The sequence below is a fragment of the Mustelus asterias genome, chromosome 4 (genome assembly GCF_964213995.1).
Source record: "Mustelus asterias chromosome 4, sMusAst1.hap1.1, whole genome shotgun sequence".
Taxonomy (NCBI): domain Eukaryota; kingdom Metazoa; phylum Chordata; class Chondrichthyes; order Carcharhiniformes; family Triakidae; genus Mustelus; species Mustelus asterias.
In genome coordinates, this window is record NC_135804.1 from 141763605 (window position 1) to 141782682 (window position 19078).

Sequence of the window (19078 nt, forward strand, 5' to 3'; positions counted from 1 at the left end):
CTTGCTGAGAGTCCTTCTCTCCATCCCCTTCCACTAACTTGTCATGTTCTATGTGGCTACAACTCATTCTTCTAGTCATGCTTACTAGTCCATCTATGTTTGGAGCAACTGGTTCGTGCATGAAGTCTGCAAAAAGCCAGCACGTGCCACACTACTCACTGTAGACTTTTGCAACTTGATAGAACTACAGAAAGCACTAAACAAGCGTAGAATGTAGCAACAGACAGAAGACATCAACCAGTGTCTAACCTATAAAGAAGGAAATTAGGAGAGCCAGAAGGGGTCACGAGAAGGCCTTGGCAGGTAGGATTAAGGAAAACCCTAAGGCGTTCTATAAATATGTGAAGAGTAAAAGGATGAGATGTGAAGGAATAGGGCCTATAAAAGGTGAAGGCGGGAAAATCTGTACGGAACCAGTAGAAATGGCAGAGGTGCTTAATGAGTATTTTGCCTCGGTTTTCACAGAGGAGAAGGACCTGAGTGGGTGTACTGCGGGCTTGCGGTGGACTGAAAAGATTGAGTATGTGGACTTTAACAAAGAGGTTGTGCTGGAATTTTTGAATGGCATCAAGATAGATAAGTCGCCGGGTCCAGATGGGATGTACTCCAGGTTACTGTGGGAGGCGAGGGAAGAGATTGCAGAGCCTCTGGCGATGATCTTTGCGTCGTCGATGGAGACGGGAGAGGTGCCGGAGGATTGGAGGATTGCGGATGTGGTTCCTATTTTCAAGAAGGGGAATAGGGATAGCCCAGGAAATTACTGACCGGTGAGTCTAACCTCAGTGGTTGGTAAGCTGATGGAGAAGATCCTGAGGGACAAGATTTATGAGCATTTGGAGAGGTTTAGTATGCTCAAGAATACTCAGCATGGCTTTGTGAAAGGCAGATCGTGCCTTATGAGTCTGGTGGACTTCTTCGAAAATGTGACTAAACACATTGACGAAGGGAAAACGGTAGATGTGGTTTATATGGATTTTAGCAAGGCGCTCGATAAGGTCCCCCATGCAAGGCTTCTAGAAAAAGTGAGAGGGCATGGGATCTAAGGGGCTGCTGCCCTGTGGATCCAGAACTGGCTTGCCCAAAGGAGGCAGAGAGTATGTATAGATGGGTCTTTTTCTAAATGGAGGTCGGTCACCAGTGGTGTGCCCCGGGGATCTGTTCTGGGACCCTTGCTGTTTGTCATTTTCATAAATGACGTGGATGAGGAAGTGGAGGGATGGGTTGGTAAGTTTGCCGACGACACAAAGATTGGTGAGGTTGTGGATAGTCTGGAGGGATGTCAGAAGTTACAGAGGGACATAGATAGGATGCAAGACTGGGCGGAGAAGTGGCAGATGGGCTTCACCCAGATAAATGCGTAGTGGTCCATTTTGGTAGGTCAAATGGAATGAAGGAGTACAATATAAAGGGAAAGACTCTTAGTACAGTAGAGGGTCAGAAGGACCTTGGGATCCAGGTCCATAGGACTCTAAAATCGGCCCCGCAGGTGAAGGAGGTGGTTAAGAAGGCTTATGGTGTGCTGGCCTTTATCGAGGGATTGAGTTGAGGAGTCCGGGGATAATGATGCAGCTATATAAGACCCTCGTCAGACCCCACATAAAGTACTGTGCTCAGTTCAGGTCGCCTCATTACAGGAAGGATGTGGAAAAGATTGAAAGGGTGCAGAGGAGATTTACAAGGATGTTGCCTGGATTGAGTGGCATGCCTTATGAGGATAGGCTGCGAGAGCTCGGTCTTTTCTCCTTGGAGAGACGTAGGATGAGAGGTGACCTGATGGAGGTATGTAAGATGTTGAGAGGCATAGATCGGGTGGACTCTCAAAGGCTTTTTCCCAGGGTGGAAATGGCTGCTACGAGAGGACACAGGTTTTAGGTGCTGGGGGGTAGGTACAGGGGAAACGTCAGGGGGAAGTTTTTCACACAGAGGGTGGTGGGCGAGTGGAATCAGCTGCCGTCAGTGGTGGTGGAGGCAAACTCAATCGGGTCTTTTATGAGACTCCTGGATGAGTACATGGGACTTAATAGGATGGAGGGTTATAGTTAGGCCTAGAAGGTAGGGATATGTTCGGCACAACTTGTGGGGCTGAAGGGCCTGTTTTGTGCTGTAGTTTTTCTATGTTTCTATAGGTAGATGATCCCTTTAAATAGTGCTGTTTGGGGAGTGATGTGGGGAGGCTTTCTTTCCTGCTGCTTTACATTGTCAGCTGTGCGAGGTTAAGAGAGGATGTCAGCTGGAATGTTCAGTTCCAAAATGGCTTCACTGGCACAAAATCAACATTGGACGCTGCTTAACGTCCTGCCTGCTCAGCACACATTTGGTGGACCTTAGTAGCATGCATGCTTAGGTCCTCACTAAATGGTTTCTGACATGATTCACACAACTGTGTACACAAACATCATGTGCCATTTCAGTCCTCAAAACAGCACTCATTACAGCCAAATGATCATTACAGCCTAATGATCTTAAGTTATAATGAAATAATTTGCATTTAAGTAGCAAAAAATGAAATGGACAAGATTCCAGAGTCAGTTTTAACAGTGCACATACACATAAAAAGATTAAGGAATCACAGAGTTATGAAATTTAATGACATCAAGTCAACGTTAACTATTCCATTCGGTGAACACAATTTGGATAAAAACAGTCATCATCTCATCGACCTGAAATCTTATGCTGTGCAGATGCTGCTTGAGCTGCTGAGCATTTCCAGCATTTTCTCTTTCTATTTCACATTTTCTGCGTCTGCAATAATTTGTACCAATTTAGGTAATCTGAGTTACCACTATCAAATAAGGATATAAATAACTTGGTGTACCTTCAGCTGCTCTCTTGAAGAATACTTTGCAACTGCCACAGGTGAGCGCTCCATAATGACATCCTGATGCCTCATCTCCACAAATGAGACAAGTTTTCTGAGGTTGAAAAAAGTAGTCCATTTGGAGACCGAGATTCCTTGGATTATCCAATCTTAAGGAAAAACAAAAACATATAAATCTAGGAGTGTCTACTATAAAAAAGTTACAAAATTCTGTCAGTACAAGTCAAGATGAGCAGAAATACTGACTAAACGTCAAGCTCAATTTTCCTAGATTGTTTTTAAACCAGTGATTGCATTCTGTAAGTTTAGATTTTATCTACTAAATCACCAAACCAGCAGCCTTGAGAATAAACTACACTGTTTTAATCTAATTTCTTGAACAAAAACTCCATGTGTGAGAAATTTGGAAGAATTATTATTGGATTTGATAATTTTAAATCATTTCCAGCATATATGATGTGGAATTGTTACTTCAATTAATGTGAAGCTATAGTTTCCTTGGTAGCTGGTGACACCAAACTCCAGCTAACCTCTTTTGATCCTTGCACTCTCTCTAAATTTTCAGACTGCTTGTCCAATGACAATTGTTGGAGAGTTGAAATTTCCTCCAATTCAATGCTGGAAAGACCAAAGTCTTTATTTATTTATGTGTGCCACAAGTAGGCTTACATTAACACTGCAATAAAGTTACTGTGAAAATTCCCTGTGAAAATCGCCACACTCCAGCGCCTATTCGGGTACACTGAGGGAGAAATTAGCATGGCCAATGCATCTAACCAGTATGTCTTTCGGACTGTGGGAGGAAACCAGAGCACCCGGAGGAAACCCACGCAGACACAGGGAGAACATGCAGACTCTGCACAGACAGTGACGCAAACCTGGAATTGAACACAGGTCCTTGGTGCTGTGAGGCAGCAATGCTAGCCACTGTGCCACCGTGCTGCCCAGCACTTCAGTCTACAGTCCCACAACTCCATCTCTTAGCCATCGATTCCATCCCTTTCACTGACAGAAGTCTAATGCTGAACTAGAATGTCTACAACCCTGGAACTATATTTGATCTTGGACGAGCTCCTGATCACATATGTGTACCATCACGAATACCACCTTTTTCCACTTCCATAACATTTCCAAATTCTGTCTCAGCTCCTTTGCTTCTCATAGAATCTCTACAGTGCAGAAAGAGGCCATATGGCTCATCAAGACTGCACTGACTCTCCAAAAGAGCATCCCACCCAGGCCCTCCCATCTACCCTATTCCCATAACCCCGCACATTAACTTGGCTAATCCACCCAGCCAACACATCCTTGGACACTAAGTGGCAATTTAGCATGGCCAATTCACCTAACTTGCATATCTTTGGACTGTGGGAGGAAACCGGAGCACCCGGATAAGGGGAGAACATGCAAACTCTACATAGACAGTCACCCAAGGCCAGAATCGAACACGGGTCCCTGGCGTCGTGAGGCAGCAGTGCTTACCATTGTGCCACCCCTTAAAACCCTCATCTATGCCTTTTTACCTCTAGACTTGATTATTCCCGACTCACCTCCTACATTGTCAGTAGGCTTGAGGTAATTCAAAACTCTACTGCTTGTAACTCGCACAAAATCATGCTCAACTATCAACACTGTACACCTCAATTTTAAAATTCACATTCTTGTTTTCAAATCTTTTCATGGCTTCAGCCGTTATATCTCCGAAATCCCCTCCAGTCCGACAACTCTCCCAAGATATTTGTGCTTTTCCAATTCTGGCTTCTTGAGCATTCCTAATTATAATCACTTGACCACTAGGAACTATGCTTTCAACTGTCTAAGTTCTGAAATCCCCTCCCTGAACTACTTCTTCCTTTAAGAAACTCAACTTTCATTTCTTTGATGGAGCTTTTGGTCATCTGCACTTAAGTAGCTTGGTGTCAAGTTTTGTCTTAGTGCTCCTGCCAAGTGCCTTGGAATGCTTTACTAATATAATAACAGCAATATTTAAATAAAAGGAATAGTTGTTGTCATCTCAAAGAAAACCAATTAACATCAGACATGATCCCCGACTTTGAAAACTATCCTGACTGTGTTGCATTAACTCATGCCCCTTACATTATCCTGCAATATATTCTAAAATATGTTTCCAATACTGGAGGTAAGGCTTACAGTCCTACAATTTGAAAATTTATCCCTTGCTCCTTTATGAGAATGGGACATACATTCGATATTTTCCAATCCTCTGATATTTAGCCCGAGTCCAGTGAAGAACATCCAAAAGGGGACTCAAAATCATTTGCACCAATTTCTTTAGAACCTTGGGATTAAGTTATCAAAGTCAAGAGCTACCCTGAGCTCTCAAAAAGTAGCTAACATGTTATGGCTTTGGATTTTAAAACTTTCTATTTGTTTAGATTCACCTCTGAAATATACCCGCATAGCTGGCACTTTTTACATTATTGCTTTTGTGAATGCTTTTGAAAAACTTTGAGTAAGTATTTCTCAATCTTCAACCACCATTAAATCCACACTTAGTGCATTCACATATATCGAATAACTCCATATTTATAGTCAATTATAATTAATTATTCCTTATTTACAATCTGTTACATTTGAGTAATAAACTATTCCTCATGTATAATTTGTCAATTAGATAATGGACATTTCATATTTACAGTTCACTCTTAGGCTGCCTGGCCTTTATTTCTTTGAATGATCTGCACCTAACCCCACATTGTAGAAGTAACCAGTTTGATCAGTTCTGGAAAAACCTTCTTAAAAGCATGCATAAGATGTCATCTTCACAATTCCTGCATACCATTTTCTAACCTTGGTGATACATAAAATGCAGGTCCTGTTCCATTTCAGCAGTTTATCATTAGCCAAATCTAAACTGAAAAAAAACAACCACTTAACAGACAAAAGCTATACTCCTGGAAGGACTATTGGAATGGATACACGGAAGTGAAATTGAAATCAATAGAAGTGAAATTGAAATCAATAAAAGTGAAAATCAGGAGAGATGTATAATGCAGCTAAATTACTTAATCAGTTAGTAAATAACTTAGTTTACAATCAGTTAGTTAAAATTATCCCCAAAGTTTCAGCTCTCATTCTTGTGACTAGGGGATAAAGATAAAATTCAATAGCAAGCGATAGGGTTCTTAATTTTCAGTAAATTAAAATCTAAGGCTTTAGATATTATGAATTAAGTTATATATTTCAATTAACCCCTCATAAAATTAAGGGATGTCAGCGGAAGAGAAGCAGCTGATTGTTAAGTATTTATTTAAGTCACAAATTTAATTGTTTATTAAATAGAGGCATGGCAGAACAGCTAGTAGTGTGCAACCTGTTCCCAGTGGGATATTATAAAATAGAATCATAGAAAACTTTGAGTGCAAAGAGGCCACCGACTCTCTGACAAGAGTATCTTACTCACGCCCTCTTCCCTGTCCTAATCCTGTAACCCCGTACATTTCCCATGGCTAATCCATCTAACCTGCATATCTTGGGATGCTTTTTGTGTCCTGGACAATCACCAACTGGAGAAGCTTGGACTTCAGGTTTTGGGACTTGAGCAGGATCTGGTGTCACTGCATCCACAAGAGTTTTGTAGATATTGCAATCCTAATATAATTTGGAATTCTCGACCAGTGCCCTAACAAATACTAATATTTTGTTGTTTAGTTCTATTTAAAATGTTCTCTATAGTTCAAATATTGCTGTTGAGAGGTTTTAGGGTTAATTAGGCTTACTCTGGATTTACAAAAGCATTATAACATATTGGGAATCAAATCAATTTTTATTGTCACACAGTGAGCCAGGCAATCTAGCCTCACAGCACCAAGGACCTGTGTTCAATTCCAGGTTTGCGTCACTGTCTGTGCAGAGTCTGCATGTTCTCCCTGTGTCTGCGTGGGTTTCCTCAGGGTTCTCTGGTTTCCTCCCACAGTCCGAAAGACATACTGGTTAGTTGCAATGGCCATGCTAATTTCTCCCTCAGTGTACCCGAATAGGCGCTGGAGTGTGGCGATTTTCACAGGGGATTTTCACAGTAACTTTATTGCAGTGTTAATGTAAGCCTACTTGTGGGGAGGTCAAGGCATCTGTTAATTGAGCAACGTTACTAAAGAATAGGACAATATACAGTAAAGAAAAATATGTTTACTATTTAGATTCTTGCAGCACTAATGTCAAGAGTCAGGGGTTGAGGGACACATATTTGTACCAAAGACATTTATACAGCCGGTTGGTTTCAGCTTACATTGTTTTACCAGCTCTCTCCTAAAGCAGTTTAAAACTAATCACTATACTTGATTCTCCTCTGCTGCCCCCCTTCCTTCCACACCCCTCTCCTTCCTTCCACCCCAAATATCCATGTATCTTCCTCTTCCAAGAACTTAACAATTTATCTTAGACATTGCAACAGTTTCTGCTTCAACCTTCTCTGCAGCAAATCACGTCATGGTGCCCATGAAAGAAATTTCTCCAAAATTGTCTCCTCACTTTTGCCAATAATTTTAAATTTATGAGTCCCAATGCTGACTTTACAACTACAGGAAATAGTCCCTCTGTTCAAATACTTTATTATTTTTAAAACCCTTCAATTTTCATCTTAGCTTTCTTTGTTCTAAAAGAAGTAGTCCCAAGTGTCTCCTTAAACTACAATTTATCATCCTTGGCATCATTCCAATAAATCTATTCTCTACACTTTCTATGACCATAATGCCCTTTCAATAATAGGCTGCTAAAAATGCAAACAGCACTCTAACTATAACCTAATCAGTATTGAAAACAAATTTATCAGTTTTTCTTTCCACTTGAACCCACAGTTAAGTGTCAATTGTGGCTCAGTTAGTACCATTCTTGTCTCTGAATCAGCGGTTGTAAGTTCAAGTCCCATTCTGGAGCACAACATCTAAGCTGACACTTCAGTGTTGTACTGGGGGAGGAATGCATCGTCAGAGATGCCATCTTTTAGGATAGATGTTAAGCTGAGATGCCGCCTGCTCTTTAAGTTATTGTAAAAGATTCCATAGCAGTAGAAGAGCAGGGGAGGTTTCCCTGGTATCCTGACTAATATTTATCCTTCAATCAGCATCACAGAAACAGATGATCACATTTCAATATCACACTTCCTATATTTCATTGTTTCAAAGTACACCATTGGTGTAAAGGATTTTATATATTTATATATTGAGATTAAGAACCACACATAAATGCAAATCTTTCAAAATGCAAAATTTTTATTTGCTTTTAAATGGCTTCAGCTCCATCATCCATGCAAAGTTCTGTTGACCTCAGACGGGAATTGCCGGCCTTGGGGCGAGCACGGCAGGAAAATCCCGCCCTAGGTGTGATGAGAGTGTCATAAAATGAACGTACTTTGCATTCACATTCTAAAGGCTACACTCAAGAAATGAAGGTAATTCAGTTTGACTTCTGAAGAATCGGTGGCCTCTTTGACTCAGATAAGGGAAAATCGAAGGGGAAAACTGTGCATAAGGAGATCATTAAACAAATGCAGGGAAACTGTTAATTAGACCTTAGCCAACAACAGGAATAGCTGTTTAACTCCCAGCAAGCTGTGTCTGTGAAGAAAACCTGTCCTGAAAAGCAAGCTGGTTGTTTGACCTCAGAAGCGACGCCAAAGAGATATAACTACTGGGGTGGCAACTATTACTGGAGTTTTATAGTTTTTAAAATCTGTAAGGAGTTGTGGAACCCTTGAGGAGAGTTAGCTCTGAAGGGAGTGAAGTATGGACTGTTTGGAACTGTAAAATTAGTGATATTGTGTATAGCCACTGTTTTAGTTAAGTGTACTTCTAGTTTATATTATTTTTGTTTATTTTATTCTTAATAAATATTTATTTTATCTAAAATCATCACAAAACATTGGAGACATCATTCTCTGGATTTAAAATCTTTTCTCACATATCAAATTGCAAAAATACAGTTGAGTTTCCCTTCTGGAATTATTTGGCATCTGCCATCAGCCATGTCCTTAACACTTTGCCAAGGTGCACTACATGCAGTCCCCACAATGTAATAAAAAAACGACAAAGCATGCACCGGTCCTCGTTAAATAATGTCCCCAAATCAGAGACTGTGGTTTCTCGAACAACTTCAGTTCTATACAAGGCCTGGTAAATATCTGCACATCATTAGCATATAATGTAGCGAACTGCACTCTTAACGTGCTATCATTCTGGCACTAACAAGATTTAGGACTAGAACACATATCTTGGATGGAAATTTGCCAATAACATGTCATTCCCAATGTTGTAATCAGAGTGATGTGTCACTTCCATTTTTTCTCTTTTTGCCTATACCCACACAATTATAATTAAAATTCTAAGTGCTTATGGCGTCAATGCAAAATGTATACGAATTAGCAGTAAGGAAGTTTTTTTATTGGTGAAACCCTGTCAGCTGACAATGCTGCAGCTATGGGCAGCTGATTAAAGAGTCTCCCCTTTAAACAGGGAAATGTGCATCACTGCCATGATCAACTGCTTAAGACTGCCATATTTTTTTGGCAGATGAGTGTCCAGCCCAAGGTTCAGTGATGCCTCCTTGCACATTCTCCTCCAGGCCAACAGGGAAAGGCAGGAAGTGCACTTTCCTGAAGATGACATTAGCGTAAGCAAGTGAGTGTGTGTCTGTCAAAGTGAGTGTGTAAGGGCAAGAAAGAAAATCCTGAGATTGGGAATGAGCTGGACATACACACCACACACGTTGGGTGGGATTTTCTGCCTAGCCGTGGCGTGTTTTATGGCGGTGGCGGCGCTCTGCCGTTGGCTGTGGCAGAATCATCTGGTTCCACAATTATCAATAGGGTTTCCCATTGTTCGTACCGTCCAACACCATGACTGGAAGATCCTGCTGGCAGGAACAGCTGGAAAATATTGGCCATAGACAGAGGGACATACACCCGACCCCTCGTCCTCCCTCCCCAAAAAGCAGCACACCAGGTCAGAGGAGGAGGAAAGCTCAGTTTGAAAGGCAAGATGCATGTGACCGTCACTTTGTATGATTTCCATTGAGGCCAGCACAGAAGATTGTGCAAGGCTGGTTTTTACAGGTACTTGTGATAAGATTAACAGAATGCCTAAAATAAATAATTGAATAAAATAACTACATAGTTAGTTAAAACATATATGGATGGCAGGACAGATCTTATGTCATGGCTGCAACATGTGGGAGCTCTTGGTGATTAGTGTAATCCAGGGCAAACATATCTGTAGTAAGTGTCTGTGGCTTGAGGAGTTTCAGCTCAGTCAAGGAGTTGGAGGCTGAGCTGCAGATGCTACAACATATCAGGAGGGGAAAGTTACTTAGACAGTTTTGTACTGGGGACAGTCACATCAGGAATAGGATCTTCCAATTTAGAAGGTGGTCAAGGACAGGAGGGTGTGAATGAAGCTGAAAGAGGTAAGGGAGTCCACAGGGCAGGAGTGTCAGACTCTGCAATTGTCCAACGGGGTTGAAGTTCTTTCAGCTTGTTCAGATGAGAGTGGGGACTACAGAGTGGATGAGCTGACTAATTATGGCACTGGGTGAAAGGAAGCCATTCAAGTCGGGGGGGCAAAAAGGAATGTAGTGATAGCAGATGATTGTGACTGTTCAGTGAAGAGGGATTGACACTGTTCTCTGCAGCAAAGAGAAAAAGTCCAGATGGCTGTGTTGTCTGCCTGGTGCTAGGGTTTGGGGTCAGTTATTCAGGATTGGAGAGGAACTTAACAGTAGGAAGCAGAGGATCCAGGTCCATGTAGGGTACCAACGACATAGGCTGGATGAGGAAGGAGGTTCTGCACCATCATTATGAGAGGTTAGACATGAAATTAAGCAGCAGAACTTCTGGATAATTACCTGAGCTACATGCACATTGGCATGGGACAAATTGTGACTCAAAGTTTGCTTTGGGAGAAATGGGTTCTGATTCGTGGGCCACTGACATCAGTACTGGGAAAGTGGGGTTGTACCATTGGGATGACTTACACCTGATAAGTGCTCAGACTAACATATCTAGGGAGCAGGAAGACTTTAAACTAAACAAGGCAGATTAGGGAAAAAGCTTGGGTAGATGTAGCAAAGTCAAGGCACAAAAGCGAAATAGTAATCTGGGAAATGTGTCAGAGAATAGCAAGAAGGGACAGAGAGAAAAATCCTAAGAATGCACCAATAGTCAACACTAGATATTACAAAAATGACAAAATACACAAAACAAAAGCATTCATGACAAAGTAAATTGCTTGATAGTGCCCATTGAAGAAAATAAATATGATCTGATAACAATTATGGGCACATGGCTGCAGCATGATGAGGGTTGGGTCCTGAATGTTGAGCGGTATATGACATTCAAGAAGATTAGGAAGCTAGGTAAAGGTAGAGGGGTCATACTGTTGACCAAGGATGGCACTGGTGTAACAGAGATGACCTTGGCTCAGAAGGTGTGGATTTAGAATCGGTTTGAGTGAAGATGAGGAACAGTAGGGGAAAAAGTCACCAGTGGGGTGGTCTCCAGGCTCCATAACAGTAACCACAAAGTAGGACAAATATACAAGAAGAAATATTGGGTGCTTGTGATAAGGGGACGGAAATAATCATGGGTGATTTAAATCTACAGATAAATGAGAAAAATCAGATTAGCAGCAGTAGACTGGATGAGTTCATAGAATGCTTTTGAGATAGTTTCTCAAGAGCAGCATGTTCTGGAACAAAGCACAGAGCAGGTTATATGAGACTTGATGTTGAGTAATGTGATAGGATTAATTAATGACCTGAGTAAGATCACTCCTAGGTAGCAGTGACTACAATACAACTGAATTTTACATTCAGTTGAAAAGGAAGAATATTTTAAACTTAAATAAAGGCAACTATGAAAGCTAAGCTAGCTGAAGTGAACTGAGATACCAGGCTACAGAATAGACAAATAGAGAAACAGTTATGGCATGGTGGCACAGTGGTTAGCACTGCTGCCTCTCAGCGCCAGGGACCCAGATTCGATTCCCGGCTTGGATCACTGGCTGTGTGGAGTCTGCACGTTCGCTCCATGTCTGCGTGGGTTTCTTCTGGGTGTTCCGGTTTCCTCCCACAGTTTGAAAGATATGCTTGGTTAGGTACATTGGCCATGCTAAATTCTCCCTTAGTGCAGCCAAACAGGTGCCGGAGTGTGGCAACTTGGGGATTTTGACAGTAACTTCATTGCAGTGTTAATGTAAGTCTACTTGTGACACTAATAAATAAACTAAAGTAGCAGCCATTGAAGTGGATATTTGAGAATATTCGAAATAAGTTTATTCCTACTACAAAGAACAATTCTAAGGAAAGGGCCCACCATCTGTGGTTTACTAAAGAAGTTATAATAAGCATGAAACTTAAGGAAAATATATAACTGTGCAAAGATGAACAGCAGATCAGATGATTAGTCAGAATATAAACAACAGCAAAGAATGACAACAAGGTTAATCAGGAGAAGTGAATTAGAGTACGAGAGGAAGCTAGCTTGAAATGCAAAACGGATAGCAGAAGTTTCTATGGGTATTTAAAAAGGAAAAGAGTAAATGAAGTGACAATGGGAAAGTAATAGTAGATAATAAGGAAATGGCAATTGAATGAACAAATATTATGCTTTTGTCTTCACTATAGAAGATACAAAAAAAACCCTTCAGTAATAGCCATGAATCAAGACAAGTATTGGTGAATTGGTTAGTACTAATTTACAGAGTTCTGACGAAGGGTCATCCTGATGCAAAATGTTAACTCTGTTCTCTCTCCACAGATGCTATCAGGCCTGCTGAGATTTTCCAGCATTTGCTGTTTTCGTTATAAAACATCATGTAACCATTCAGCAATCAGCCCAAGATGCCAAATAACTGGTCTAGCAGAGCCATCAGCATGGGCTCAAGGCAAAACACAAATTCTGGATCTCAGCTAAGTGAGCTCCCTGGAAGTTGTGGTGCCGTTGCAGCCCTCAACAGCAGCAAACATCTCAGTATTCACTGCTATTGGGACCACAGGATCTGAACCATATCTCTGGTAGTGGGGCTGCATCCTTTCAAAGCTGCAGGCACTTTGATTGCATCTGCAATCTCAGTGACCCAATCACCATCCTTAACCGGACAGTAGATCTGGACATGGCCACTTAATCGGACACTTTAGGAAGATCAACCAGTCGAGTGCCCAGATAGAGCAGTCAGGACCCGAAAATGGACCCACCGCATGCTTAAATCCATACAGCAGAACATTTCACCTGAAGAGATGGTGGTTGCTGGGCTGCTAAGCTGTAAAATGGCATCACTATAGTCAAATCAGCATTGTACTCTGATTAATTTCTTTATATGCCTGCTCAGCACACTTCTGGTGTTTGTTCTTTGAGCATGAACAGTTGCATTTATGAAGATGGCATCCAGCATGCTTCATGTCAGGAGTTTGCACACCCGGTCTGTACACCATATTGGAACCCTAAGGACATTCATAACACCCAGAAAATGTCAATTTCAGACTCACCTCTCTCTCAGTACAAAGGTACATTAAACTTTTTACGTGTTCTCTTCCTACTGATATACTTCCCATAGAATTCCTACAGTGCAGAAGGTGGCCATTCAGCCCATCAGTTCTGCATTGACTCTCTGAAACAGCATCTTATCCAGGCCCACCGACCTGCCCTATCTGGCAGCATGGCGGCACAGTGGTTAGCACTGCTGCCTCATAGCGCCAAGGATCTGGGTTCAATTCCCGGCTTAGGTCAAGGTCTGTGCGGCATCTGCATGTTCTCCCAGTGTCTGCATGGGTTTCCTCCGGGTGCTCTGGTTTCCTCCCACTGTTCGAAAGATGTGCTGGTTAGATGCATTGGCTATGCTAAATTCTCCCTCAGTGTACCTGAACAGACCCCAGAATGTAGCGACTAGGGGATTTTCACAATAACTTCATTGCAGTGTTAATGAAAGCCTACTTGTGATACTAATAAATAAACTTTAACTTATGATTTACTGGAATAAATAAACTTTATCCCCCGTAACCTTGCACCTTTACCATTGCTAATCCACCTAACCTACACATTTCTGGACACTAAAGTGCAATCCACCTAAACTGCACATCCTTGCACTATGGGAGGAAATCATAGCACCTGGAGGAAACCCACACAGACATGGAGAGAAAGTGCAAACTCCATACAGACTTGAAGAAAGCTCAATTATGGTCCATTTATGTTTTCTGCGTTATACTTCAAATATTCTGATTTGCAACTCCAATTAATTTTCAGCCAAGTGCCAGTTTCCCGTCACCAATCTCCCTTTATTGTTTACCAAAGAGAAGAGCTGCGCCTGCAGCTTACAGCTGGATAGTCTAAGTCTTGGGACCTACAATGCCAGTCCAGGTTGAGCTGCAGGCTTAAAAACACCCATTGACCACTTCTCATTGGGTGAACCTCTGCTTGTTCAATAAGGAAGTTTATATTCCACGAGGCCCATGGAGAGATCAATGAACGATTCCCCATGACCATCATTAACAGTCTTCCTCCACTTAAATTCATAATTCTCCCTACCCTATTACTTTCTGATACATTTTAGGTACTTTCATAGCCTTTCTTTTATCCTAATGCATTTTTTAAAACCTCTCTTTTCATCCTAATATGTTTTCCTTTCCAATTATATCCTTGATTTGCTTCTGGGATGAACTGTCTCTGCAAATGTATATTCAAAACTTCCCACATCCTCCCCACATCCTACCACTGAAATACTTTATCATGTTCAATCCCTTCACAGTCTTGAATTTCAATTTCTTAACAGCTTTTACTTTCTCTTCGGTCTTCACTTCAATGCTAAAATTAGCAACTTTATGACCACCACAGCTCGAAAGTTTGACTTTAACTCACAGTAGGAGGCTGGTGAGAGCAGATGGCAATTCAATGTGGTAAAGTGTGTTTGGCACCCTCAGCTTTTAACTGCCTCATTTGAAAGCTGCCAAAGATGAGCTCTTGGTGTGAACAGGGTGGTGTTGGCCAATGGTAGAGAACTGGGGGTGGGAGGGACCACTAGCAGTGGTCAGACCTTTTAGGGGACAGGTGCCCAATGTTAAAATGGAGGTTAATGAAGGACGTGGCCACCCAGGGCCTGAACCGCACTAATTTTCAGGAATTCCCCCCCGCTGTCCTAGACTGGCTGGGTTGGCAGAGACCTCACCGAATACAGAGAGCCCAGAACGGACAGAAACCCAGTGGGATGGCCCTCCTAAAAATTCTACGCTGACCTACACACCCCCAACAAAAATCCACCAGTGTGGGAAGGTAAAATTCTGCCCAGTGTGTGCACCCCCATCAAAGTCTGAACATGCCTCTCAACAAGTTCTGCATGATCTTTTTAATAATCTTAATTTCTGTGGTTAATGGATAAGGCAGGATATTGCTACTGACCTCCCCCATCCCAAACTCACCGGCATTGAGGCAGAAACCAGAATGCCAGCCAATTGCTGGTACTTCTGTCTCCTGCTCGCCTCTGTTCTGACCCTCAGCAGGGCTGGAACTTTCAGTCCCAACTCTGAAACAAGAGCTCATATGAGCCAAGTGAGCTCGGAGTGGACAACTTTGATAGCCATTTTTTGTGGTGTTAGCCCATAAATAACTGAAGTGACTGAATTTAATGACACCATTTGCCATGGTGGAATAACCTCCGGGATTTTAATCCAATGTCAAATTATGGGCTATTATATCCATTTTTCCTGTTAATTTCTGCTCCTTATTCTAGACTTGTGCCTTTTTTTTTCCTTTTAGATGGAGAATCTGAAGATACGACTTTGGTGATGGAAGGAAATGACCCAGAAAGGATGCAGGGAAAATGGGACTTACAAAAATGCCTTTCTCGTTCCCACTCACAGTAACTAATGCTTTCCCAAAATTCCCTCATACCCATCATGTCCCTTCATACCCCTTCACCTTCTCAGTACCAGTTCTCCTTATCAACCCTCGTTCCCATCAGCAATCCAAACTCCATACTTTCGAAAACCCACTCAGTATACAATATGTCATCAGTACATTTGATGATACAATAGCAACATCTGCTGGGAAAATGTATGCATATTGGATAATCCAAATCCAATTGAGCCTCAGCTCTGGGAAAAAAATTAAATTTTTGATCAGACTTTTGAGAAAATAAAAATGTTAATGAAGGCATTATAACACAGAACACCATTCAGTCAATAGGTAAAATTATTTTAGTGTGAAAAAGTAATTTTTACATATTATTTTGTTTATTTTGTGATTTATACAAACGATCTGGAAGAAGGTGTAACTGGGGTGATCAGTAAGTTTGCGGACGACACGAAAATGGCTGGACTTGCAGATAGTGAGGAACATTGTCAGAGGCTACAGAAGGATATAGATAGGCTGGAAATTTGGGCAAAGAAATGGCAGATGGAGTTCAATCCAGATAAATGCGAAGTGATGCATTTTGGTAGAACTAACGTAGGAGGGAGCCATACGATAAATGGCAGAACCATAAAGGATGTAGATACGCAGAGGGACCTGGGTGTGCAAGTCCACAGATCCTTGAAGGTGACGTCACAGGTGGAGAAGGTAGTGAATAAGGCATATAGCATGCTTGCCTTTATAGGACGGGGCATAGAGTATAAAAGTTGGGGTCTGATGTTGCAGTTGTATAGAACGTTGGTTCAGCCGCATTTGGAATACTGCGCCCAGTTCTGGTCACCACACTACCAGAAGGACGTGGAGGCTTTAGAGAGAGTGCAGAGGAGGTTTACCAGGATGTTGCCTGGTATGGAAGGGCTTAGTTATGAGGAGAGATTGGGTAAACTGGGGTTGTTCTCACTGGAAAGATGGAGGATGAGGGGTGACCTAATAGAGGTGTATAAAATTATGAAAGGCATAGATAGGGTGAACGGTGGGAAGCTTTTTCCCTGGTGGCGACGTTCACAAGGGGTCATAGGTTCAAGGTGGGGGGGGGGGGGGGGGTGGGGAGGTTTAACACGGATATCAGAAGGACGTATTTTACACAGAGGGTGGTGGGGGCCTGGAATGCGCTGCCGGGCAAGGTGGTGGAGGCGGGCACACTGGGAACGTTTAAGACTTATCTAGATAGCCACATGAATGGAGTGGGAATGGAGGGATACAAAAGAATGGTCTAGTTTGGACTAGGGAGCGGCGCAGGCTTGGAGGGCCGAAGGGCCTGTTCCTGTGCTGTATTGTTCTTTGTTCAAACACCTACTTTGATATTAGAAATCTCAGTTTCTGCAGAACACAATGTTTATTGCAAAGTTTGTTCAAAAATATTTTCCAAAAGACCTGCATTTATATCGTGCCTTTGAGGAAATTCCAATGTGCTGCAGAAACAATGAATGCCTGTCTTGGAGTTTAGTCAATGTAGCAAACATGGCAGCCAATTTGCACACAGCAGACATATACAAACAGCAATGCAATTATAATTCATTTTGTTTTTTAAATTATGTTGATAGAAGCTGAATAAATGTTAACCAGGAGAAATCCTCCTGTTTTTTTCAAAATGTTGCCATGGGATCTTTTATGTCCACTTGTAAGGACAGACAGGGCCTCATTTAAATGTCTCATCCAACGGCACCTCTGACAGTACATCACTCATTCAGGACTGCACTGGAATGTCAAATTCAATTTTGTGCTCAGTTCTCTGGACTGAGATTCAAACCCAGAATTATCCTGATACAGAAGGAAGAAGAATACAGCCACTGAACCATAGTTGTTGAGCTGATAAGTTTTATAATTTAAAGTAACATCTAATTTGTTGAGCTAATAAATTGAATAACTTAAAGTAACATCTAATTTGATGTTTATAATTTATCACACATGGTAATGCATAAGAATTAGCGCTATTTCCGACTAGATGTTAAAAGTCACCATTTGTCATTGTATGACAATCGAAAGTACAAGGCCTAATCTTAACGTTGTTTCTTCAATTGCTTAAGTTTAAAATTAAAAATGATCGCAAACAACTGCATTAAACTTAATCTGTACCTGCAAATTTGAATAACTCGGGTTTCAAACTCTTGAAATGTCATCGTGGTTTACAACTTTACATTAATTCTGCAACAAACTATATTGACAACCAATTTAATGCATAATGTGCATTTTTTAATTTAAAATCTGTAGCAAGAATATCAACTGTTAGAATTACAATTTTACTTCCCAATATGGTGATTTAAAGTTGATTAATTCATTTACAGGATGCGGGCAGCGCTGGCAAGGCCAACAGTTGTTACCCATCCTTAACTGCCCTTGAGCTAAGTTTCTTACAAGGGCATTTCAGATGGCAACTAAGAGTCAATGACATTGATGTGGGTCTAGAGTCACGTGTACGCCAGACCAGTTGAGGACAGCAGATTTCTTTAGTAAGCCAGATGAGTTTTTAGTAGATTCAATTACAGATTTTTATTGAATTTTAATTCCATCATCTGTCCTGGTGAGATTCAAACCCCAGAACATTATCATGGGTCTCCGGATTACTGGGCATTTGCAATTCTGGTTTCAGAATTGTATTTGTACTGTATTTTCTCATTCTCTCCAAAATACTCCATTATGATGGAAATAAATAACCAAGCAAGAGGTGGGGGTTGAGGGATGAGAAAGGAGAATTTAAAATAAATAAAAACATTCTGTAATATTTTGCCCTTGAAAAACCAGGCATTTATAACACAATATTGCGACCATTTACAGTGTTGATGTCTGGCAAACACACAAGAGTCTTGAAGACAAAAGCATCATTGTGTACAGAGAAATAACGATACTAATTATGACCCACCACACAGATGCCAAGCCTTGGATTATGATTAGAAGACCATAGTCAACACTGTTACAGTAGCTATGCAGAACTATTCCTCCAAATCTAAAGGTATTTAAAATATCTTTCTTTTACATGGAATCGAGCAAAAGAAAAATTGAGGCACACTTTTTTTATCCCCAAATCCTTCTGCTTTTTCATAGCACAAAATCTACATGCATATTTTAAAGTTCATTGGGTTTGGCATCGCCTGCGTTTATCGCCCATCCCAAATTACTCTTGAACTGAGTGGCTTGCTAGGCCAATTCAGGGTCAACCACACTGCTGAGTGTCTGGAGTCAGATGTAGGCCAGACCTGGTAAGGATGGCAGATTTCCTTCCCTAAAGGACATTAATGAACCAAATGCATTTTTACAACAACTGTTTCACAGTCAGCATCAGACTTTTAAGTCAAGATTTTCATTGAATTCAAATTTCACCGTCTGTCATGGTGGGATTCAAACCCTGGTCC

At 41.4% G+C, this 19078-nt stretch overlaps 1 protein-coding gene across 2 annotated transcripts in view; it reads right to left on the reverse strand.

The window, feature by feature from the left end:
* Positions 1-19078, reverse strand: part of ar (androgen receptor) — a 243486-nt gene that overhangs the window by 135572 nt on the left and 88836 nt on the right. For both annotated transcript variants that reach the window (XM_078211849.1, XM_078211850.1), the window contains exon 2: positions 2816-2967. In XM_078211849.1, the coding sequence (XP_078067975.1) occupies positions 2816-2967 (152 nt within the window). The remainder of the gene's footprint in view (positions 1-2815; positions 2968-19078) is intronic.